The 24,855-nt window shown below is 38.8% G+C and overlaps 1 protein-coding gene across 1 annotated transcript in view; it reads right to left on the bottom strand.

The window, feature by feature from the left end:
* Positions 1–19,639, bottom strand: part of LOC131073706 (threonine--tRNA ligase, chloroplastic/mitochondrial 2) — a 74,971-nt gene extending 55,332 nt beyond the window's left edge. Inside the window, exons 1-2 of the mRNA XM_058010205.2 lie at positions 19,412–19,639; positions 19,075–19,336 (exon numbers count right to left, since the gene is read on the bottom strand). Of these exons, the coding sequence (XP_057866188.2) occupies positions 19,075–19,336; positions 19,412–19,509 (360 nt within the window). The 5' untranslated portion in view covers positions 19,510–19,639. The remainder of the gene's footprint in view (positions 1–19,074; positions 19,337–19,411) is intronic.
* Positions 19,640–24,855: the final 5,216 nt, after the last annotated feature.

Genomic DNA, 24,855 nt, shown 5'->3' with positions numbered 1-24,855 from the left:
GAATTTGTAATCTTTCATGTGGTGTAATTAGTTTCTTCTATACACCCTAAGATAGTTTAGGTATTGGAGGTTCTATACCAAGTGATGTTTGTTTCATTATCTTGGTTATGTTTACTTGTGCTAACATGATAAACATGTTGGAAATGCATCAGGTCAAACATGGAGCATACACATGAAAACACGAAGCATACACATGAATATATGTAGACACGAACCATACACACAAATACACATGTTAGATTTATTGATTCATCTTTACCCTGCATGATGGCAGGATCATAGCTCTGATACCATTTGTAATGTCCCCTACTAGGTTTAGGCATGTTTTCACCATAATTAATCTATTTCAATATACCAAAATTGATTGAGAGACTAATCATGAAGCCAGTCATTGATATTCTTCAATTTATTAGTTATTAACAAGTGCTTATTTATTTTCCTCATTAGATGATTAATTTCATTATTCATAGTTCTTAATATAGATATCAGGCCCTACTACTACAACAGTTTTAAGGGAGAAGGGTCTATGTATGTTACCAAAGCGCTTAGGGACCAATACAATAGGTTCCCTCAAAGTTTACAAATCCAAGCCCTTACCTATCTTAGGTCTATAGCCTCAAGGTTTATGGGTCGCTAATCCCCACCCTATCTTGGGACTTAACCTATTGCTTGGATTTAGACTGCCCCTCTTAAGAACATCTCAATCCCCAACTTCTTAAATACTGATAGGTAGTAACAAGCATTATATATAAACATATTTTTCTTACTTGCATTAACATAAGGGTTCTTTCTGATTTGCATTCTCATATATATATATATATATATATATATATATATATTAAGTATGACTGCCATACATATTGCAGTCTATATTAATATTACTATTAAATTCTGCATAAGAACATTATCAGGCTTCATATATTAAGCTTACATATTAGATACATCCCCATGCATACCACCAAGAACAAAGATGTTACTGCCTGTAATTCAATGACAGTTCTAATCTGATCTGATCGATGGTGATGTCACTGGAGGCTTTGATTTCTTTCCTTTATATCTCTCAATGTGAGGGAAAGGTCACAACTCTTCATCATGGATGCCCTTTGGCAAGAGACACACCCTTTCACCATTAGCACCCTTTGAAAGAGTGCAACTCTTCATTATTTCTGCCCTTTGAAAGGGGCACAACCTTTCACAATCAGATATGCACTTCTTATTCAAATCAGATCTGCAATTCTGATTCCCAATTTATCCCCCTCTCAAATGAGGTTCTCTTCTCCCTTCTATATGTCATGTTTGAGGGAGTCACAACTTTCCATTCCATTTCTTTTGACCATTCATTAACTTAATCAAATATTAATTATATATTTTTATTTTTTTTTTAAATTTAATTTTTTTCTTTTGCATTTTAATTTTATTATTATTATTTACCATTAAATTCTATTTCAAAGTGGGACATTACATCCTCATCAACCTGTGATGGCTCCTCTAGCTCTACATCCCATCGTGTTGTTGGACTCTCTTTGTACACAAGTATCTTGCAGTCAATGAGACGCAAAGCGCTATGTACAGCCACAAGCTTCTCTACTCTCTAAGAGGTAAGATTGTTCCTCTTAAGAGAGTGGATGAAGCTATAGGTAGACCAGTTCCTCTCAGTAGTTGAAAAACTAGAAACCTGAGACAAAAAATGAATGGCTAGAGTGGTAGTCAAAGATTTTTGTGCATGACAAGTCTACTACAAAAGTGGTTCCTCCTATGTCATAGTTCCTATATTTATCTTAGCCATGCCAAAATAACCCCTACAAGTGGCGAATTTGGTCCACCCAGTGCAAATCATGTTGGCATTATTAGGATCATGCATCTTATCAATGCACCTAAAGAAACTTACATTCACCTCATCATCCTAAATCAGTGTAACTCTACCAGGCCTAGCCTTGTACCACTTAGGATTCAATGCATAGGCAATCATATGCAAGGAAATGTTGATGTCTCACCTAGTAGCACATATGATGTTCCTCCCCTCACCACCATCGATATCATCTCCTTGTAATAAGGAGATTGAGCTAAATGAAATGGGATGCCATTGGCAAAGAAGAACTTGTCAATGGCATCATCCGTGTCATCCTCCAGCTGCACATTGAACAATTCAGCTATGGGGTTACTTTGGAACTTGCATTTTCCCTTAGCCTCTTGTAATTGGGCCATAGCACTATAAGTGGATGAAGGTCTTGACATCACTCCTGCTCTCGTCTACAATGTATGACTAGAAGCATGTGGTTGGCTTTGTTGAACATGCGCCCTATGAGACAAATTAATAGGCATTGCAACCGCACTACCATCAAGAACACTCCAAAGCTTGTATCAAATCTCAATTCTATATTTGAAGTTTGAAGCTTGTTCCAAAAAAGGACACGGATCCACACCTTTCCCTCAAATAAAAAGGAAGTGTGCATTAACTCTAGTAATGTTGTCATACCGTTGTACACCACAAAAGTTGCATTTCCACTTCCTTATGCCACCACCTTGATGTGGCCCTATGTCTTCCCTTGTCTTTCCTTTTTTGAGTTAGTAGGTTAGGATTTCACCAACCCCCCACATTTTTGCACCAAATCGAACATTCTCCCTAGCACCCCATGCGCGTGCGCGAGAGTGGCCCATATTAACTTCTGGTATATTTTAAAAATGTGATTTCTTAACCTTTGAAACTGAACTCAAGTCATTTAAAATGACTTAAATGTTTGCAATATTTACCTTCTACTTTCACTTAGCGAACAAGAGAAAAACAAGGCATATAGGTAGAATTTCATAACCCTTGGTTCACCTACCCCCACATTCCCGCACCACATTTTGTCCTTACCGCCTTTGTTTTGCAAAGAATTGGGGTAATGCGTAACATTACAAAAGATTTTTCACAAATACAATTTTTCCTTTCACTAATGCTGCTTCGTGTCTTTGAATAACTTAGGTGGCCCCACCATTAATCTTTAAGTACCTTTTAGAATAACATCAATGACCAAAGTAATAATAATTAAATCATTTTAATTTTAAAATGATTTAAACTATTTCAATCCTTGGCACTCGTTTCCTTCATCCTCAAACCAGATATCACACTATTACTTTAATCATAAAATGATTCAAGTAATAAAATCATTTAAAATCAAATTTAAATTTGATCATAATCTCATGTTGTATGTTGGGTCCCCTTATGGTCCCAGCTAAAAAAAAATTGTTCACAAACAATTAGATTCTAGAACCTTCTAAAATTATAACTGCACACTTTTGAAACCAAAAGACGAAACGGGTTGTTCTATATTTTTTTTATGAAACATTTTCTTGTGACCACATATGGCCCCGTTGCATCTAGAATCGCATTAGAAAACTCATCAAACCTTATCATGAGGCTGTGAAATTGAGTAGAGGCCTTGCCATTTGACGTGAAAGTATGTTTTTCAAACCGGTTTGCATAACGCCCACTGGGTTGCAAGATTTTAATCACTTAAAATAGTCTCCAGGGCAGATTTGACAGGGTGCAGACATCAACTCCCTCCAAACTTTGACAGATATGGGCTTTGAAAACTTATCAAATCAAGTCCTAAGATTATGAAACTAAGTAGGTGCATTCATGTATGTCAAGAGTATATGAAGTCTCATGAAATTCAATAGGCTGCAATATATTAATAGCCAAAATAAGCATTTGGGCAAAGTCAACCAACTGCAAACAATAAAATCTTCCATGAACCCATCAACCAAGAGCATTAAAAGCACATCAAATCCGATCCTGAGAATGCTTAACTAGGCAATTATACTTATATCACATGAGTATGACTACCAAGGGATTTTACATGATAGTCAATTGGTTCCAAAATATTACTCTCCAAAGTAGGCCACTTCATAAGATTTAGTAGAGATGTTTCTAAGAGTTGCAATGACCATTTTGCAAATTATAGGCACTTCAAATCCCCATCCATTTCTACTAACATCTATGAGCATACCTCCAATTATCTTGGTCTATTAGAACACATCTTCAAGGGATACTATCCATGGAACTAGATGCTTGAGTCCTCCCTCCATCTCCCTTTCACATATCCACTATCTTCCAAATCCACTTATATACATACCCTTACCCTCATCCCTATCCATCCAAACTATTCCAAAAAGAAAGAAAAGAAAAAAAAAAGAAAAAAAAAAGAAGAAAAAGAAAAAGAAAAATCCATCCAATGGTGAAAACCACTTCTTGTGGCGTCTTGGGTAAGTACCATGATGATAGATTTGCTTTACAAAGTTGTTAGATGAATGAAAGATTTGATAGTATAGATTGGTGAAATTATTGCTCATACTTTTTTTGAACAAATGATTTTTGTTCATTGTGTAAAGTTAGTCTAAGCTCATATTGCGGGTGCTTTAACTTCTACTTTGGATACATATTGTTTGTCTAATGGTGTTATTCACAGTATGAAAATCTTTAGCACGGCCCTTGAAGATTGCATTTACTTTGTGTAGTTGTCCTTAGTGTGGCGAAGCAAAGTGTTGTTGTTAGTTTTTATCCTTTTTTTTCTTTTTTGAAATCCAAAATTGAAAATTCCCCAAGAAAAAGAGAGAATTTATCGTCAAATCTGTCTAAGTCCTAATTTGTGAATCATATCAGTTGAGCATAAGTCCCCCTTGTATTTCAATAAACATCACTGTTGTCATTTTATGACACCCTTGGTCCATCAGTGAGAACCGATCAGAGATATGTTCCATGGACCAACGCTGCCCCAATTGATCAAGGAGAAAAGCAATATGAAGTGTGAAGTGTTGCCTTGTCCGAAGGAAGTTCCTCCCTTGGCCTTTTCTTCCTTCCCCGGAACTCCGGACCCCCAAGCTTCCGAAGTTCCTCTCCTTCTTTCTCTTTTTTTCTTCTTCTCTCCGGAACTCCAGAACCCCGAAGTTCCCCGGAACCCTGAGGTTCCGAAGTTCCCTTCCCTTGCCTTCCCCGGAACTCCGGAACCCCAAGGTTCCAAAGTTCCTTGCTGCCCTCCTTTCTCCTTTCTCCTATCTCGGAACTCCAAAACCCCAAGGTTTCAAAGTTCTTCCCTGGCCTTCCACACTTCGGGAGCCCGAGATTCCAAAGTCCCCAGACTTCCTTCCGACTAGCGACACTTCTGGATGGCGTGATCAACACTCAAGGCTTCAAATGCTCCGACAGTTTTGGTGACTTGTGCACTTTCTTCTGTGGAGCCACAATGGTGCATTTAATGTTTTTGGCAGAATTTCCATCAAGGGAGGTATGGGGCCATGCTTGGTGACTTATGTCATGACTGACTTTGGAAGGTTAATCAATCCACCTTCTCAGGATTGCCCTTTGTGGGTATGGCTAGGTTGCTTGCATGTACAGGTCAAGTGCCTGCACTTCCAGACTGACATGCAGGGGTCATGATCACTCTTGTAACCTTTTTCTATATAAGGCTTTTAAGCCTCATTGTAAGGGGTTCTCTCCCTGCTGCCTTGATCTTTCTTATGCTCTTTCTCTTCTCTTAAAGACTTGTAATTATTTTTTGCATTTCTGCAACTGTAAGTTTGGCCTTTGGCCTTTGAATGAATTGCAGCAACCATTCTCGCCTCACTTCAACTTATGCATGATGTGTATGTGTTCTTACCTCCATTATAAGTGTATGTTTGTGGTTTTCTTTCACATGTATGCTGTGTTAACCTGTTTCTAGGTGAGACTTATGGGAAGCCTTCTCCCCTCTTGACATTCGGCAAATCCTAACCCCCATACTTGCATTTGGGTCACTCATGCAACTGAGGTTTGTGCATCTCCTGGGTATTTCAGTTGATTCCTTGTGCCATTTCGGGTGGGGAGAGAAACAATCTCTTATCTTGGTGCATCACCTCCTTTCATTTTAAGCATTTCCCTCCTCCCTTTCCTCTACAATTTATTAGGATAGGCCAAGGAGTTAGTTTTCAAGTGTTGAGTTGGTTCAACACCTGCACCCCGATTGAGAAGGAAGTTGGCCTTCTCCGAAGATTCAACCCCCTTGCGCAAGGTCCCACACTTCGGGGTTGTTTCTATGTTTCACAAGGTTGTTGAGTTGATAGCTCAGCAAGGGTGCGAGCTTTTGTGATAACAATCACCAAGGAAGCTATATCCAACGTAAAGCTATGTGTTTGCACATATAAACCTTGGAGTTGCCATATGATCTTCACGCAATCTTAGCATACCTAGTGATTTTGTTCAAGACAGGGTAGAGTGTCCTTGGACATTTTATTATGTGATCGGCGGGTGATAAAACACACACCAACACCTACCTTTCCACTCGGGGTACAGGCACAGCCGGAAAATGAGTCTCACAAACAGACTTACAAGAACAGTTTAGGAGAGATTGGGTGAGTGGAGGAGCAAAGTTCCAAGCAGCTATATCTTTACGAGACTACATTGATGTGAGAATGAAACATAGACCCCGTACAAGAGATAGAAATCAGAATTTTGACTTAGGAAAGAAAGTAGGGAAGCTAACTCTACCATATTTTGATGCTTTTGGGAAGACCACAACATGAGCTTGGGTTCAAAAGGTGGACACATATCTTCAGCTCAACCCTATGCCAAAAGAAGAAGCCATCAAATACGCAGCTATACACCTTGACGACATTGCACATGAGTAGTGGCACCATGGCATGGTTACCATGGGACATGATCAGATACTTCATATGTGGAGTTCACCGAGAGACTTATTGAAAGATTTGATAAGAAAGATCCGGAGCTGCATTTTAAGGAGCTAGCATTGCTTAAACAATGGGGATCTATTGAGACATAAGTTGTCGAATTCCAGAGACTGGCAATTCTTGTTACAAACATATCTAAGAGGAGGCTAATGGTTTTGTTCATGGACGGGTTATCGGACCCATTGAGGGGGTGGATCAAGGCCCACAACCCTACCACATAACAGGAAGCTATTAAAAAGGCTAGAGACATGGAAGCTTCCACATCCAGAAGTAAATTCCAGTCGAAGGGATTTCCACCGAAGAAGGACAAGGACAAGAAAGACTTTCAAAGGGACACCCATCAATCAAGAAATGATTCCAGAAGGTTAGATTGTGAGGAGCTCAATGATCTTAGAAGAAAGAAAGAAATTATGCTTCCATTGCAGGGAACCATAGGACCCTTTGCATAAGTGTGTTGTTAAAGCAAAGGCAAAACAGATTGAGTATTTTTCTGCTGAAGAATCAGCGTCAAAAAAATCAGATCAACAATCTGATTCTGAGAGTAGCAAAGAAGAAAACACATCAAAAGGAGAATCTAAGGACCATAGGACTATTGCACAGCTTACTAGTGCCCAAAAGGCGATCACTTTCAAAGTGAGGGGTGTGATACAGGGGCAGCAAGTGATCTCCTTGATAGATACAAGAGCTACACACAATTGCATTGATGAGAATTTTGTAGCTAAGAGAGGGTTGCAAGCAGAAGAATATGATGGGTTTAGAGTAATGGTAGCCAGTGGACATAAGCTTCTTTGTACTCATAAGATTTCCAATCTGCATTGTAATGTCCCCTACTAGGAGGCTGCCAATTCCTGTAACTTAATAATAGATTTGATCTGATCTGATAGATGATCATGTTCGTGGATGCTTTGACTCCTTTCCTTTATATCTCTCAATGTGAGGGAGAGGTCACATCTCTTCATTATGGATGCCCTTTGGCAAGAGACACACCCTCTCACCATTAGTACCCTTTGAAAGTGTGCAACGCTTCATTACTTCTGCCCTTTGAAAGGGAGGCAACCTTTCACAATCAGATCTGCACTTCTTAATTAAATCAGATTTGCACTTCTAATTCCCAAATTATCCCCTTCTCAAAATGACGTTCTCTTCTCCCTTTTATATCCCATGTTTGAGGGAGTCACAACTTTTCCTTCCATGTCTTTTGACCATTCTTAAATTTTAATTATATTTAATTATATTATTTTATATTTTTATTTTATTTTTATTTTTATTCTTTTCTATTTTAATATTATAATTTATTATTATTAAATTCTATTCCAAAGGGGGGACATTACAGTCCGCCCCACTCAAGATTGCTTGTCCTTAAGCAATGATCATGGAATGTTCAAAATGATTCCCAATATGAAATGGCTTTCCAAACACTCATAGAATAAACATGCTGCTACTTTTTTTGTAAAAACGCTAGTTCTTGCCCTAAATCACCATTTTATGTAAAACTACAAATGGAACAAGATGTGTACCTGATTGAGATCCTACAATAGGTTAGGTAACCATTGGAACTAATAATATAAATCTCTAAAGAAAGATAATTAAGCATAAATTAACTTACCCAAGGTCTGGTCCAACTCCCTATAGGAGCTCAATCATAAGAAAGTGGGAGTAAGAAGAATGATGAGGTGTCCAAGAGACCCTCTACCCTAGGCCCAAGAGCGGAGTGAAAGCCAGAGCCCTCTTGGCCTCATGGGACCATTGATCAAACCACCATGAGGTGGGTTACCTAGTGAGGTATCCTATCGTTGTTCCCCTTCATCATTTCCATCCTTATCCCCTTGTTAATAATCAATTATGATAGAGTTCAGAAAGATACAACAAGGTGTCCTGAATGTCCTTCTCCTCTAAGTCCAAGAGTGGACTCCGTCTTACACCCCCTTGGCCTCATGGGACCATCGGTCAACTACCATGAGGTGGGCTACCTAGAGGATGACCTCATCACCATTCTCCCTCTTTGTACTTCCTTATATTACTACCATGGCAGTTCGCTCAACATATGCATCAGGAGGTGTTCTTCATACAAAAGATAATATGAATTACATATACATTTCATAATTATGTAATTTTAAGACAAGTTTCTCTAATCCTTGTCTCGCATCACTTCTTAAATGGTTTGCACAATATCATAGATATCACTTAATGTTAAGAATTTATGATTAGAAGCATGCCACACATCTATGACCTCAAATACAATGTTCCTAAATAAATATGTCTATAGTAATCATAGACACTCATGGAGCAAACAATCACATCAAATATGAATCAATCATTGAGCATACACTTGAAAACACGAAAGCATACACATGGATATCTCCATACACGGAGCATACATGTGAATAGACATATTGTTAGATTCTTTTTCCTTAACTAGGATGATTCATTGATTCATCTTTAAATTCTTTACCCTACAGGATGGCAGGATCATTGCTCTGATACCACTGTAATGTCCCCTACTAGGAGGTTGCCAATTCCTGTAACTTAATAATAGTTCTGATCGATGATCATGTTCGTGGATGCTTTTGACTCCTTTCCTTTATATTTCTCAATGTGAGGGAGAGGTCACACCTCTTCATTATGGATGCCCTTTGGCAAGAGACACACCCTCTCACCATTAGCACCCTTTGAAAGTGTGCAACTCTTCATTACTTCTGCCCTTTGAAAGGGACGCAACCTTTCACAATCAGATCTGCACTTCTTATTTAAATCAGATTTGCACTTCTGATTCCCAAATTATCCCCTTCTCAAAATGACGTTCTCTTCTCCCTTTTATATCCCATGTTAGAGGGAGTCACAACTTTTCCTTCCATGTCTTTTGACCATTCATTAAATTAATTAAATTTTAATTATATTTAATTATATTATTTTATATTTTTATTTTATTTTTATTTTTATTCTTTTCTATTTTAATATTATTATTATTATTATTATTATTTATTATTAAATTCTATTCCAAAGTGGGGACATTACATGCATATACAGTTGGGTGACTAAGAGTTGGTAGATGATTTCTTTGTGGTTGACATGGGAGATTATGATGTTGTTCTTGGCATGACATGGCTGACGTCATCAATAGAATTCACTTTCGATTTGGAAAGGTTGGAGTTGAGGTTCAAACACAAAGGTAGGAACGTGCTGCTTAAAGGACTTTCGGATGGGGGACTTAGAGTCATATCACTCAAGAGGATGGAATGGTTGATTAGGCATGATCAAGTAGAGTGGGTCACAGAGTTATGCCTTCAATTTCCAAGTAGCAGGTTAAGAGTTACCATCCAGATATACAGAAGGCGATATCCAATCACACCAAGGTATTTGACAGAATACCTCATGGAGTTCCCCAAGGTATTAGATTATGCGAAGGAGCCTCTCAAAGTTTTCGTGGGAAAGTATATCAATGGACTTTATTACAGGGTTGCCCAAGATTCAGAATAAGGACTGCGTTTATGTGATGGTTGATAGGTTGACAAAATTCACACACTTCTTTGCTATTGCAGCCACTTATACAGCAGCTCGCTCAGGTAGCTGATTCGCTCTTCAGGGAGGTGTTCAGACTTCATGGGATGCCTAGAAACATTGTGAGTGACAGGGATAGCAAGTTCTTGAGTTTGTTCTGGCAGGAACTTTTCAGACTGAGTAGTACTGAGCTCACCCCTAATACTGATTCTCACCCACAGACTAATGGCCAAACAGAAATAGTGAACAAGTGGGTAGAGGGTTATCTTAGGAATTATGTGTTAGGGCAGCAAAAGGCATGGCTTAAATGGTTGTGTTGACGTGTTTTTTATGACCGCGTCTAACACAGAATAAAGTCACCAACGGTCACCTTATTCTCTCTTGATCAAGATTAATCCGTATGCTAGGATTGCTTAAAGTTCAAACCATAGAAACAAAAGTCGGCATTGAGTCGCGATTAATCGTGAATAATCGTGAATCGTCAGAAATGCCGATTTTTTCCCCAAAGTCGGGCCAAAAAATCGTTGACTATTAGTCAACGACTTTGGCCGATTAATTGCGGGTAGAACTCTGCAAAATCGTGTTTAAATCATGTTTAAAAATTGCGAAATATCTGCTCGGCTAAAAAAATGACATAAACCCTAAAAATCACCTATGAAAATAGACCGATTCTGGGTATAGTTTGCATGGAATCAGTTAGGGTTCGAAATTTTTGTCCTTAAAAATTTGCCAGACGTTTTGACCTCTGCAAAACCTTAATGACTTTCTGTATCGCTGAAAATTGAATCCTTAAATATTTTTGTTTGCATTTTGAATAAGAGCCTCACCTTGTCTCGCTGTTTCACCTGGGAATTATAAATAAAAATCGGAAATAACATTTCTGCAATTGATAAAGCTTGAGAAATACGAGAATAAGCTTTCCGTTGTTTCCTTATTTTTGGTAGCTTTATATTATTGAGAACTTTAAATTAAAATCTGAACTCTAAATTAAAAACTATGACATCTTATTTGGGGGATTATAAACTTTATATAGGTATTTATAAAAAAAATTATAAGCGACAATCCTTACATTCATTTATATTATTGTTTACTATGTTTAATATATAATTAAAAATAATTTAATAATTAACATTATAAAATAATTTGTAAATTAAAATTATTATACATTATATTAGTGTCATTTATTAAAATATATAGAATAATTATATAATTTAATAAAATTGTAAATTAGAAATATAAATAATTTAAAAATTATAAATTATAAATTCGTATCTTTATAGATCATTAATAAATGTAAATATAATAATATTTATTTTTAATTTATAATATATATTATTTAATTTTTAATATATAATTAATATATATAAAATAATTTATAAATTAAAATTATTATATATTATAATAGTGTGTAATTTATTAAACTATTTAGAATAATTATATAATTTAATAAAATTGTAAATTAGAAATATAAATAATTTAAAAATTATAAATTAAAACTTCGCATCTTTATAGACCATTAATAAATGTAAATATAATAATATTTATTTTTAATTTATAATGTATATTATTTAATTTTTAATATATATAAAATAATTTGTAAATTAAAATTATTATATATTATATTAGTGTGTCATTTATTAAACTATATAGAATAATTAAATAATTTAATAAAATTGTAAATTAGAAATATAAATAATTTAACAATTATAAATTATAAATTCGTATCTTTATAGACCATTAATAAATGTAAATATAATAATATTTATTTTAAATTTATAATGTATATTATATCATTTTTAATATATAATTAATATATATTTAATTTATACCATATTTATTTTTATACCATATCCGATTTTTTGCCGATTTTTTCCCGATTAACTCCCGATTTTTTCAAAAAATCTTATACTTCTGTTTTGCCCATTAATTCCCCAAACAATTAATGTTTCACTGGTTCAAACGGCTAATTCCAAGGTTCCTTCAGTGCATGGACATGACTCAGTTGTTTGATGGGTTTGTTGATAACCCGAGGGGGCCTTATGTATGTTGAAGAAACTTATGCAAGCTCAAGGATTTTTATACGGATGATTTGCAATTAAAGCTTTAGTTTTGGATCTTTTGGATTTTGAATTATGCGGAAAGTAAATAGGAATAGGGCAGAGAAAAACTAGACTAAAAGTAATCTAATCCTATGAACAAGGAGACGGGATAACTTGCACAAAATCCAACCACGCTTCGCTTTGCTAGCAACGCACAACTACACGAAGGCGGTGCAATCTTCAGAGGGTGTGTTAAAGATTTTCAAATCATCAAGAGAAACCATCAAATCGAACAATCTCTTCTGATAATCGAAGTTAAACATACACATAACGGAGGCTAACTTTGCACGGTATGCAACAATCAGTTGCACACCAAAAGTATGAGCACGAATTTTGCAACAAGCGATCCTATCAAATCCAGTTCGTCTAACAGCATGAAAACAAATCTAATCTATGAAGAGAATGAGACCATGCGAGCTCCGAAACAACACAAGAACACACCAACAATTGAACAATGTATTAAGTGTTTGCTTCAAAAAACTCTTAGCAACAATCTCTGACGATAGTCTCTCCTCTTTTTACAAATGAGGGGGTCACCCCCTTATATAGGCCTCAGGCCATGATTACATGCAAACCCTAATTAGGGTTTTCCCTAAAAGATTCTCCACTCAAGATGCAACAAGGTGGGAATCTCCAATTAATAACCCATCATGCCCATATACAATTAATTCGAAAGCCCAAAAATGGCGCCCATAAAGCATTAATTAACCATTACATTCAAAAAGTGCCCACAATGCAATGAATGTACCCTCATGCAAAAATCACCCATGATGCCATAAATGCACCATCATCTCCTGAATGTGACAACTGCATGCAAAAGGAATCTGCCATAATGCCATGAATGTGACGGCTGCATGCAAAGAGATGCTTCATTAATTCAGTGTGCGTTGACTCGGCTGCCACTTGGCGAGGAAACCTTGGAGAGAGAAAACTTCGGGAGGGAAGAATTTGATCCATGAAGAATTTTCTTGAAGTTTCTCAAACTTTCCTTGCTCTGGAGGAGATTTTTAATGATTTTCCACCATCTCCTATTAGGGTCCGGGTCTAGGAGAGAGAGAATTCTCTCATAATTCCAAATCTGGAAGAATTTTCGGATTCTGATAAGATTTGGAGTCCAAAAATGGAAATTTCAATTTTTTTCTTGAGGGGATTTCTGCTTTTCCATTCCTCCTTGACCCTTGGATTTTCATGCCTTCGATAATTTCCTCAGTTTTTCGGCTTGGGTGTGGAATTCACTTTGCATGGTGGAATTCATCATTTCATCCTTGCCTTAGCCATTTCAATACCTTTCCAGGGCGTTGATTCTTTCCTGAAGGAAGGAATTTCCGACACTTAGTCAATTTTTTACCTTTCCTAGAATTTCTTCTTCTTGGGTGCAATTCTTCCCCGATGAAGGAATTCATCTCTTTGTGCACTGTCCATGAGAAGATCATTTTAGCGCACTCTTGTGTTCCTAGGCAGCATTTTACACTTGGTGGAGAATTCTTTCAATTCCATGGATTCCTTGCATCCCTCTATCTGGCACTCCTTCTATCACTTGGGCGCTAAAATGCCTTGGTCAAGGACTCTTGCAATTTGCCTGTTTCTCCATGCACTCCTCATTCTAGCGCCCTCCACAAGGCTGGGGCGGAAATTCCTCCTGAGGAAGGAATTCATTGTTTTGTGAATTGTCCATGTCTTCTTTTCAACATCCCTATTTTTTAGGGATCCTTCTAAAATTTAGGAGCCAGGTTCATTGGATGGAGATTTCTGCCACAATTCCGAATCTATAACAATTTCCTCATTCCGGCGAGATTCGGTGTCTAAAAATAGTAAATTCAAAAATTTGCCCAAGGGGAATTTTACTTTCTATTCCTCCTTGACCCCTTGGATTCCATGCCTTAGGCAAAATTTCAACTTTTAGCTTGGGCAGAATTTTCTCTGTGGAGGATTCATGAAATTTATCCATCTATCCTTGCCTGACCCATTTTGGCGCCTGACTGCAAACGTGGGCGCAATTTTGCTCTGGCCAAGGATTCATGGATTTTTCCCTCTGTCCTTGCCTTCTTCATTTTGGCGCCTGACTGCAAACTTGGGCGCAATTTTGCTAGTGCCAGGAATTCATGGATTTTCCTTCTCTCCTTGGGAATCCCATTTTGGCGCCTGACTCCACATTTGGGCAGATTTTTGCTAGTGCCAGGAATTCATGGATTTTCCTTCTCTCCTTGGGAATCCCATTTTGGCACCTGACTCCACACTTGGGCGGAATTTTGCTAGTGCCAGGAATTCATGGATTTTCCTTCTCTCCTTGGGAATCCCATTTTGGCGCCTGACTCCACATTTGGGCAGATTTTTGCTAGTGCCAGGAATTCATGGATTTTACCATCATTTAATCTCCCAAACTTAAGAATATTTTGACCTCCTGAGATTTTGAAGTGTTTTCCCGAGCTTTCCATTCTAGGAATGGATTTCCAGCACTTGACCCATTTCTGGCTTTCTTTGTCTACTGTCTGACTTTCCGGAATTAGAAATGTCTGCGAACGTCTGATCCTCGTCGCCTTGTCTAACTGACCTTGCCAGCAATGACTTTCCAAAAATAAAAACCCTCAAGGTGTCAGCGTTAGATCCTTAGACAGGGTGCAGCAATGACTTACTATAAATAGAAACTTACTAAAAATAGAAATTACTAAAAATAGTAAGTTTGCTTTTTGGCAAAATGACGACATTCCGAGACTCGAAAAAATCCCTAAAAAATAGGGACTTCCTAAAAATAGAAAGTTGCTCCGTTTGGGCTCAAATTTTATTGGAAGGTCCCTTGTAGGGTCCTGATTCCAATTGTATGTTCAGTTTTCCCAAAACCCTAACAGGAACCCCTAAAATCTAGGACAAAAGGCAAAACCCTAAAAAAGGACAAAACAGGCCCTAGACTTCATAGAATTCGCTTGACAAAGAAGCAGATTAACTCTAATTGACCCCCGAACATCTGCAAAGCAGAGAGATTGAAGAGATGCCACCAACACACAAAAAAACCAAGACCAAACGACCAGAAGGGCCTAAAAGCTAGGGGGGTCCCTATCTGGGATGGGGTGATGTGTGATTAGGTCACAACAAGTTGCACTTGGGTGAGTATTGCTACAATAAAACCTATCATATGTCCATTAAGATGACTTCATTCATGGCTCTGTATGGATACAAGGCTCCTAACTTCATGGATTTACTCTTCGGGGACAGCAGAGTACCCAAGGCAAAGGATTTGTTGCAAGAGAGTTAGGACATCCTAAGAACATTGAAAGAGAATATCCAACAAGCATAGAATCAGCAAAAATTGTATGCTGACCAGCACAGAGTTGAGCGCAGTTTTGAGGTGGGGGATATGGTATATCTAAGACTTCAGCCTTACAAGCAGTCCACACTTAAGACAAAGGGTGCAGAAAAACTTAAACCGCGGTTTTATGGTCCATTAAGGGTTTTACGACACATTGGTGAGGTGGCATATGAGTTGGAACTTCTAGTAGATAGCAAAGTACATAACGTATTTCATGTTTCAAGGCTTAAGAAAGCTCTGGGACACAATGTGATACCATCTGTAGATTTACCTCCCCTAGATGAAGAGGGGAAATTGATCTTGGTTCCAAAGGCTATTATAGACACCAAGGAGAGGACATTACAGAGACGGGTTATCAAGAAATATTTGAATAAATGGAGGAACCTACCAATGGAGGATGCCACCTGGGAAATGAACAAATCTTGTAGCATCCAGAGTTGAAATTGCTTGAGGACAAGCAATATTGGGAAGGTTGGACCATAATGTCCCCTTTCTAGCACACGTTGTATGATGTTGTCGTTAGCCTATTTTTCGATGGTCCCGTAGGCTAACCAAAACATTTAAGGAATCTTGAGGATTTTTGGCCTAGACAGTTTCAGTTGCAGGTGATTTTGAGGTGTTTTGATGTGTTTTGGGGATACTATTTATAGTAAGTCAGTTGGGCCAAGTCTGGGTCATCAGTGGCAGTACCATGTCGATGGTAAATGTTTAATATTGACTGTTGATTTTAATATCATTGATATGATTTATAAATGCATTGATAAAAGTTGAGTTCTTAAGTTCAATATAAATATTTAACTTTATTAATGCGGGGACTATAGTCAAAAGCAAAATATTTAAATATTAAAGGTCCCCTTATTTAATAACACATTGGAGATATAAAATGTAAATGGGAGTGATGTTTATTTATCCCACATTGGTAAAACGAGTGAATGAGCTCTTATGAGAGCATTATAACAGATTTACAAGAGCTCACTTTCAGGCATGCTGGATTGAATACAAAATTTATGAAATATTAGAGAGTTCATCTTCAAGGGTTTGTGAGGACGAAATCCCTCATGAATGACGTTCTCTTCGCTGTTGAAAGACACAGTCAGGAGGATTGCTGAGCATTTAGTTTCAAGGTAAATCATATTGCTTGAGATATCTATTACTTTCATTTGTCAATACTCAGTTGCCAGGAAGGGTACGATAGGAGAAGGTGGTGTTGTGTTTGCGACTATCCTGCTGTGATCGAACTGTTGCTGCTGGAGATTCTTTGCATCAGTTTGGGAGAGCCAATACATGCCGCACAAGAATGAGATAGCCCAGGAACCGGGCTCCATCAGTTTAAGAGGAATTTGCAGCGGCCGTACAGGTCTGAAACTCATACATACAGTGCCCTTTCAGCCTGCAACACATCAGCATTATACCACACCAGTCTGAAAACACCTGAGACAGGGCCATAAAGGTTAAGAAAGAGCAGAAAGGGGACCATACAGGACTGTGGCTATTCCATGTGTGCTGTACATGCTTAGTGGGAGCCATACCAGGTCTGAAACTGATACTTGGGCAGTGATTGTGGTAGGCAACTTCATTGTAATCATTGTCTTTGGGCATCATCACTGCTGGTGAAAGTCTGAAGCATACTTAGGGCGTCATTACTATGTTTGAAAACATTTCCCAGGTCTGCAATAGTGTTTCATCTGATTGTAATGCTTGACAATTCTTATGAAGTCCGAATGAACTAAGTGTTATCAGCATTTAATCTTCATTGTTATATTGTGAATATTTGTTATGTATGGTTTTCTATATTGAATGAAATCTGAAAGTCACTTAACAAATATCAATAAACCAAACATATACCATTGCAAACTGAGAAAAAAATCAGAAAACTCAGTATCCCGTTTGCAAGCAAACTGTTTGACGAAATTACAGTGTGTGGAAAGGGGTTTAAAAAGGGGCAGTTAGCAAGGGGGCATCTTACACACATAGATATTGTGAGGCAAGCACTTAAAACTATCATATCAGTCAAAGTGATGGATCTATTGCAAGGCATCCTAACCTGAATCCTATAGACAACAACATGCAAGTACTCAAGCATGGGTTGAAGCTGGATCATAGTATAACTCACTTAGCATCTAGGAGTGGAAGCAATAATGAGGAGCCAAGAGTTGAGCCCTTCTTGTTGAGAGATCGTGTGACTGATCCCATTCCTCTAACTATGAATTTAGCCCAAAGACCAATATCATTACGCATGGAAATTTTCAAGAACCTAATAAACAGTACTGTTGATGATAGTCCCAACCTGAATGTGCTACCAAAAGATACTAGGAGAAGTCTGGACAAGCCCACTATTTGGCCTCTGACTCTCTAGTTGGTAGGAGCAAACCAATAAGGCATAAAATTATTGGGAGTGCTAATGGCTCAAAAGGGGCAATGAATGGAATTCACGCAGTTTTATTAAACTTTGTAGTCATACCATCACATTAAAAACCATATGATGCATTACTAGGTTGTGGTTGGCTGATAGCAGCCAACGCTGATCATATTTGGAAAAAGAAATAGAGGTAGGAAACATATAATAGATCTAAGGAATCAAGCTCTGAGGGTGAGGAAGCAACCTCCTTGGAGTAATTGGATTCACACTATGGAGAAGAGTGCTCAAATGAAGATGATTAAGGGCCTACAGAGCTGAACACTGAAGGGATAGTGATCCTGGAGCTGCATCCAAAGATGAGACAAACTCCCTTTGTGGTCTGTTGATGTTCCATTGGCAAATAGAAGATTATAAGTTTTTCTAACCTAATTGCAATTATGTTTAGAATAATGGAGATTAATGAAGAACGACTGAACAGAGATGACAGAAAATAAATGAAGATAATGTTGGCCCCCTCCGTACAAACAAGTTCCTCGGCAAACTCAATATCAGCATTTCCTCCTGAATTCACAGAATATAAGATGAGGGATGTAAAGATGGATGATAAGCCAGATCATCGGTTTGGAATTGTGGATGACATGAAATACTAAGAAACGACTACACTGACGGTGAATCTTGGGCTGAATATCGGAGATGATCATTGTCTCTGATCATTGGAGCCCAGTGCTAAAAGCGACAGCATTCAAAAACTTAAAATCGACGTAGTATTGGTTCTAATTTGTCCAGCTATTTTTTTCTAGACTAACGTGGCATTGATGTCGACAATACTAGAGAAATTTAAGTCAATATAGCATTGCTTTTAAGTTTTAACATGTCCGTAGAATTGATGGAACGTTACTTCTAAATAGTCCACGGGAATTTTCTCAAAAGAATGTAGCATCGATGTCCAAGATACTAGAAGAATTTGAAATCGCCATAGCATTGCTTCACATAAACATTATCTCAAGTAAAATCACTTATTAAAATTTTGATTAGGCTAGAACTCGTGAATTTTGTGGAGTACATTTTGTTGGCTATTTTCTAAAGAATACAAAGATGGATAAGCATACCGTGTGGCGAATGCGAAGGAGCCTCTCAGAGTTTCCGTTGGTAGGCAAAACAACCCGCTTAAACCCCTCATCTGCCTCAGTCTTCGCCGGTGCTTCCTGAGTAGCTGCCACCGTGGAAAAAGCTGCGATTCGTTTAATCTTTAAACGACTACTGCTTAAAACCCTAAACCAGACCAAGCTACTAGAGTTTTTTCCCAAAAGCCCTCTGCTATCTACGTGCCGCCCACTCCATGCGGCAACCTTCGAATTCGACAGCAATTTCCTGGAATACGTATGGAATTTTCAGTTTATTAAGCCATACAATTTGAGAAATTTTTTAAAAAAATTTGGTGATTACCTGGTAGGATTCGAACTGTGGACACATTTTGGATGCAGTAAAATGGACGTGGCTACGGCCATTCTGTGCACCCTGTACGAAGTGCAAGCGATCCCCATTTTATTGCACGCATTTGGCTATATATGATGTGATTGCAGATATTTATCCGCCATAGAATATGTATGGCGAGGAATGAATCGAAGGCAAATTTTGCTTAGCCTGACGAGAATATTCTGAGTTGAAAACTTATGAATTTTATGGCCCGGATCTGGGTTAAGAATCGTAGTCTATATCAATTTCCACGTCATTATCCTGATATATTATTAACATTTTTTAACTAGCAATTGCACCTTTGGTGTGCAATGGGTACACTGAATAGGTGCATAAGTCCATTAGAGAATATTTTGGTCTATATTTTTATACATTTTGCAAAGCATGAGGTCAATAAGTTGGCTTGATTTTTTTCCAATAAAAGTATCAATAGAGAAATCATAGATTCAAATCAAATTGGCGAAAGTGTTTTAACACAAAAATCGTTTTTGGGGGGCTTTTTGGAAGTCCCCCGCCGGCCTAACAGTCTAGTTGTCGGACCTGCAAACCCCGCCGACCCCCGTTCCTGCCGCCAACCCCCGTTCCCCCGCCGACAGTTCCCAGCTGTCAACAGCCACAGCTCCGCCCCGCCGCCGCCCACGGACCACCTCCACACGAACCAGCCACCGGACCGCCTCCCTCTTGCCTTTTTAGGGGGGGTTGGTTTTTTCTTCATAATTTGAGCATACGAAGTCGTTTTTTTGAAAACGAATAGGCGTCGGAAAGTTGATTCTGAGCCGAACCTCGTGGTGTTGGAATTTTTTTCCAATTTTGTTGTTTGACTGTGTTTTTTTCCAATCAAAGTGGGGTCTCTTTTCTACACTTTTGGAGCCGTAGAATGGGCAAACAGACTCCATTTTTTCAAAAACGAATAGGCATTGAAAAGCTCTCAGCATGATCTATTCAGATATGTGATCTTGTTTCTCAAATTTTTCATTAGGTACATGAGATTTCAGTTTGAAGTTTTTTTTGCTTATGCACTACTTCCTTCTCATCAGTATGTACTAGGGTTTGGGTTTATCTCTTGTGGGGGGGTGTTTTTTCTCACTTTCTGTCATTTATATCAGAAATATAGAACACCAAAACTCTCAAAATAAACAAACCCTTCTGCATCTTCTATCTATTCTGAAAGATCACATAATAAAAAAAAAAACCACAAGCAGGTGTAGGTGCAGAGTTTCATGGCAGATCCTTTAGTTGAGTTGTTGACGTCAGACAACTATCACACCTGGAAGCCTCACATCACGAGGCTTCTCCGGGCACGAGGGTTGTGGTTTTGTTTGGATGAGGTTCAACCTCTGTTACAGCGTCCTTGTGTGCTTCTTCCGTACATAAACAAGGTTGATGAGGCCATGGGTTTGCTCTCTTTACATGTTTCTGATAGTCTTTTGTTTCACCTTGATGAGTTGCTCACTCCTCGCGCTATGTGGTTAAAGTTTGAGTCTCTCTTTGGGAGGGTTAATGAGATTCAGGCATTATAGATTAAGGCAGAGTTGGTTTCCTTGTCACCTGATTCTTTTCCCACCATTGAGGATTTTTTGAACAAATTCAGAACTACCAGATCTATTCTCCAAGGGTGTGGCAAGATCAAGACAAACACAAAGTGCATTCACTTTATTCTTTCGAATCTTCGGGGTCATTTTCAGTTTTTTGTCTCTGCTTTCTACTCCACCATGGATGGCTTGGGTGCTCATTTCACCATGCCCACCTTTGATGTATTTTTTGAGTGGTTGTCTCGTGAGAAGTCTCACCTTTCTCAAGTAGACATGTTCTCAGGGTCCAAGAACAAAGCCTTGGTTGCTCAGTCCTCTAAGGAGAAGCAAAAGCAGAAACCGAAGCCAAAGAAGAATTTTGCAGGCAGTGAGCATTCCTCCAAGCCTCCTCCTAAGTTTGATTCTAAACCACCATTTCCTTCAAAATAAGGGAAATCTTTGCAGTCTAGTGAGTCTTCCTCCAAGACTAAGAAGAAATCAGGAGATACTTGCAGTTTTTGTGGCAAGGAAAGACATCCAGTTTCTAGGTGTTGGAAATGATTAGAGGCTTTAGAGGAAGCCATGCAGCAACATCACATCTCCTCACCTCGGGTGTCTTCTCCTTCCACAAGGAAAGGTCATGCTCTCACTACTCGAGCTTCGACCTATGGGTCCACTTGGATATTAGATTCTAGTGCTTCTCACCATATGACTCGCACTCAGCAGTTGGATACTTCTCTTGCCTCTTGTGGTACTTCACAGATTGCAGTGGGTGACTCAGTTTAGCTTTCAGTCTTGGGTTTAGGTTCTGTCTTTTTGGATGGGGGTACTCTGCAGGATGTTTTGATTGTCCCTGACATCTCGCCGAACCTCTTGTCCATTTATCAGATTTGTCATTCTGGCTCTGGTAAGACAGCTGAGTTCTCACCACATGATGTGGTTATTCGAGACCTTCATGACTCTGATTTGGTTGTGGCTACTAGGAGTGTTGATATTGCATCTCGTCTTTACAGATTTGATGGATTTTAGCCCTCTGCAGGTGTTGGTTCATCTATTATAGCACATGCAGATTCAGTGAGTAAGCTTTGGCATGAGCGCTTGGGCCATATCAATTATAGATATCTTTAGCAGATGAGTACACATGCACTTGTTCTTCGGATCCCACAGATTTCCTGCACTGATGGTGTTTGTCATGGTTGTGTACTTGGCAAGCATCACAGGGATCCCTTTCCAAAGGGAAGAGCCCCTCGTGCTTTGGCACCTTTGTAGTTGATTCACAGTGATCTCATGGCATTCCCTACTCCTTCTTTTTGTGGGGCCAAGTATGTACTCACTTTTATTGATGACTTCTCCAGACGCACATGGGTGTACTTTCTTAAGTACAAGTTTGATGTCTTTTATTCATTTCGAATCTTCAAGACATTTGTAGAGAAGCAGTCTGGTTGTTCTATTCGATGGATATGTACAGATAATGGGGGGGAGTATGTGAATCAGGCTTTCAGAGATTTTTGCACTAAGCATGGTTTGCAGCATCAGTTTAGTGTTCCCTACACGCCTCAGTAGAATGGTATTGCTGAGCGAAAGAACAAAACTTTATGGGAGATGGCGAATTGTATGATTCAGTCCAAGTCCATGGATTCGTCTTTTTGGGTTGAGGCAGTCAATTGTGCCAACTACATTTAGAATCGGATGCCTTACAAAGCGATTCACCATATAACTCCTGAGGAGGCTTGGTCTCATGACAAGCTTGATGTTTCTTTTTTCCAAGTATTTGGCAGTGAGGCATGGGCATTTATTCTTAATGCTCAGAGGAAAGCAATGGAGCGGAAGAGCTGACCCTTCATTTTTGTTGGCTACTGTGAGGATGTTAAGGCGTACAGGTTGTTTGATCCTGATTCCAGAGAGGTCTTGTTTCAACAAGATGTTCAGTTTGATGAGCGCCTTCCCACAGTGGATACCCTATCTGCAGTGTCTACTCCTTTGCCTACTCCTCCCATTGCATCTCTTCAGGATTGTTTTGAGGATGATTCTGATGATGTTGTTGATGATCCACCATCCCCACCTCCACCTGCTCCACCTCAGATGCCCAAGTGGGCTCGCTTTACTATTGAGGCGGTAGGATCTATGGCCAGTGATCCTTCAGATACTCGTCGCACCCGTTCTCATATTGTGGGTTCTAGTCTTTTGATTCATGCCATTTCAGATGATCTTCAGAAGTTTTCAGAGGCTACAGGACACCCTGAGTGGGATTGTGCTATGGAGGAGGATTATTCTTCTTTGATGAGGAATAATACTTGGGATCTATGTCCTCTTCCTAAGGGCAGAAAGATGGTTTGATATCGTTGGTTCTATCACACTATGCTGCTGATGGTTCGATTGATAAGTACAAAGAATTTCTTGTTGCAAAGGCTTTCTCACAGGTTGAGGGTATTGATTACTCCGAGACATTTTCCCCTATCGTCAAGATGAACTCTATTCGATTTGTACTCTCCCTTGCAGCTTCTAGGGGATGGTCCATTTTTCAGATGGATGTAAAGAGTGTCTTCTTACATGGAGACCTACAGGAGGAAATCTATATGGAGCAACCTCTGCGATTTGTGCAGGACAATTCTATTTCTTTGGTTTGTAGACTTCAACGTTCATTATATGGTCTCAAACAGGCCCCTCGGGCTTGCTATGAGAAGATGGACTCTTTCTTGCTCTCCATTGGTTTCACCCTTTGTCATTCCAATCACACAGTGTACATTTAGCTTCTTGAGGGTGTGATCCTGATTCTTGTGTTATATGTTGTTGATCTCCTCATCACAAGTAGCTCATCCTCTATGATTCAGCATGTTCAATGAGCTTTGATGGACCAATTTGAGATGATAGATCTCGGTCTTCTGCACTATTTTCTTGGTCTTTAGGTGATTCAGTCTTCTGATGGGATCTACATTTACCAGCAGAATTATGCTCTTGACATTCTTCAGCACTTTGGCATGCTTGATTGCAAGCCTTCTCCCACTCCTTTTCAGTCAAGGGTTGTTTTGATTACTACTTGTCCCACTCCTTCAATAGATTCTACACTTTACAAGCAGTTGGTTGGCAGTTTGTTGTACCTAACTCACACTCGTCATGATCTTTCCTTTGCGATTTGCCTTGTCTCTCGATTCTCCCATGATCCTCATGAGAGTCATTGGCAAGCTGCCAAATGTATTTTGCGGTACATTCAGGGCTCTACTTCTCATGGCATTCACTACACATCAAAGGAACCTCATATTGTTGGCTACACTGACTCAGATTGAGTTGGTGATGTCACTGGTCGGAAGTCTACTTCTGGATTTATTTTTTGTCTTGGCTTTGGTCCTATCACATGGTCTTTCAAGAAGCAGACTTCTCATGCTTTATCATCTACAGAAGCTTAGTACCAAGTTGTTGTGCTTGCCACTCAAGAGATCTTATGGCTTCGACAGTTGATGACTGAGTTTGGCTTTCCTCCTGATAGTCCCACTATTCTTTGGTGTGACAATCAAAGTGCTATTCATATTTCTCGCAACCCGATAGAGCATCAGTGGACGAAGCACATTGATCTTCACATGCATTTTATCCACCAGTTGATTCAGGATGGTTCTCTCATTCTGGAGTACATTCCCATTGCTGAGCAGGTTGCAGACATCTTCACGAAACCTTTTGCATCGCTGCGCTATCTTCAGTTGCGCTCTATGCTTGGGGTGAAGGAAGTTGTCCTTGAGGGGTCTTTATGAGGCCTTCCTTCCTTCTTATTTCTTTCAGCATGTTCTTTTATCTCTTTTTGGAGAGGAGTTTTTTTCCCACTGGGTTTTCTCCTTTTTCTTCATTTCATAGAGATTTCATTGTATTTAGGTACCTGATTAGGCCTTGTTGTCAGGACCCATCTTTCTTGCT

Source organism: Cryptomeria japonica, chromosome 2, assembly GCF_030272615.1.
Source record: "Cryptomeria japonica chromosome 2, Sugi_1.0, whole genome shotgun sequence".
In the NCBI taxonomy this organism is placed as follows: Eukaryota; Viridiplantae; Streptophyta; class Pinopsida; order Cupressales; family Cupressaceae; genus Cryptomeria; species Cryptomeria japonica.
This window is presented reverse-complemented; position numbering and strand designations above follow the sequence as displayed.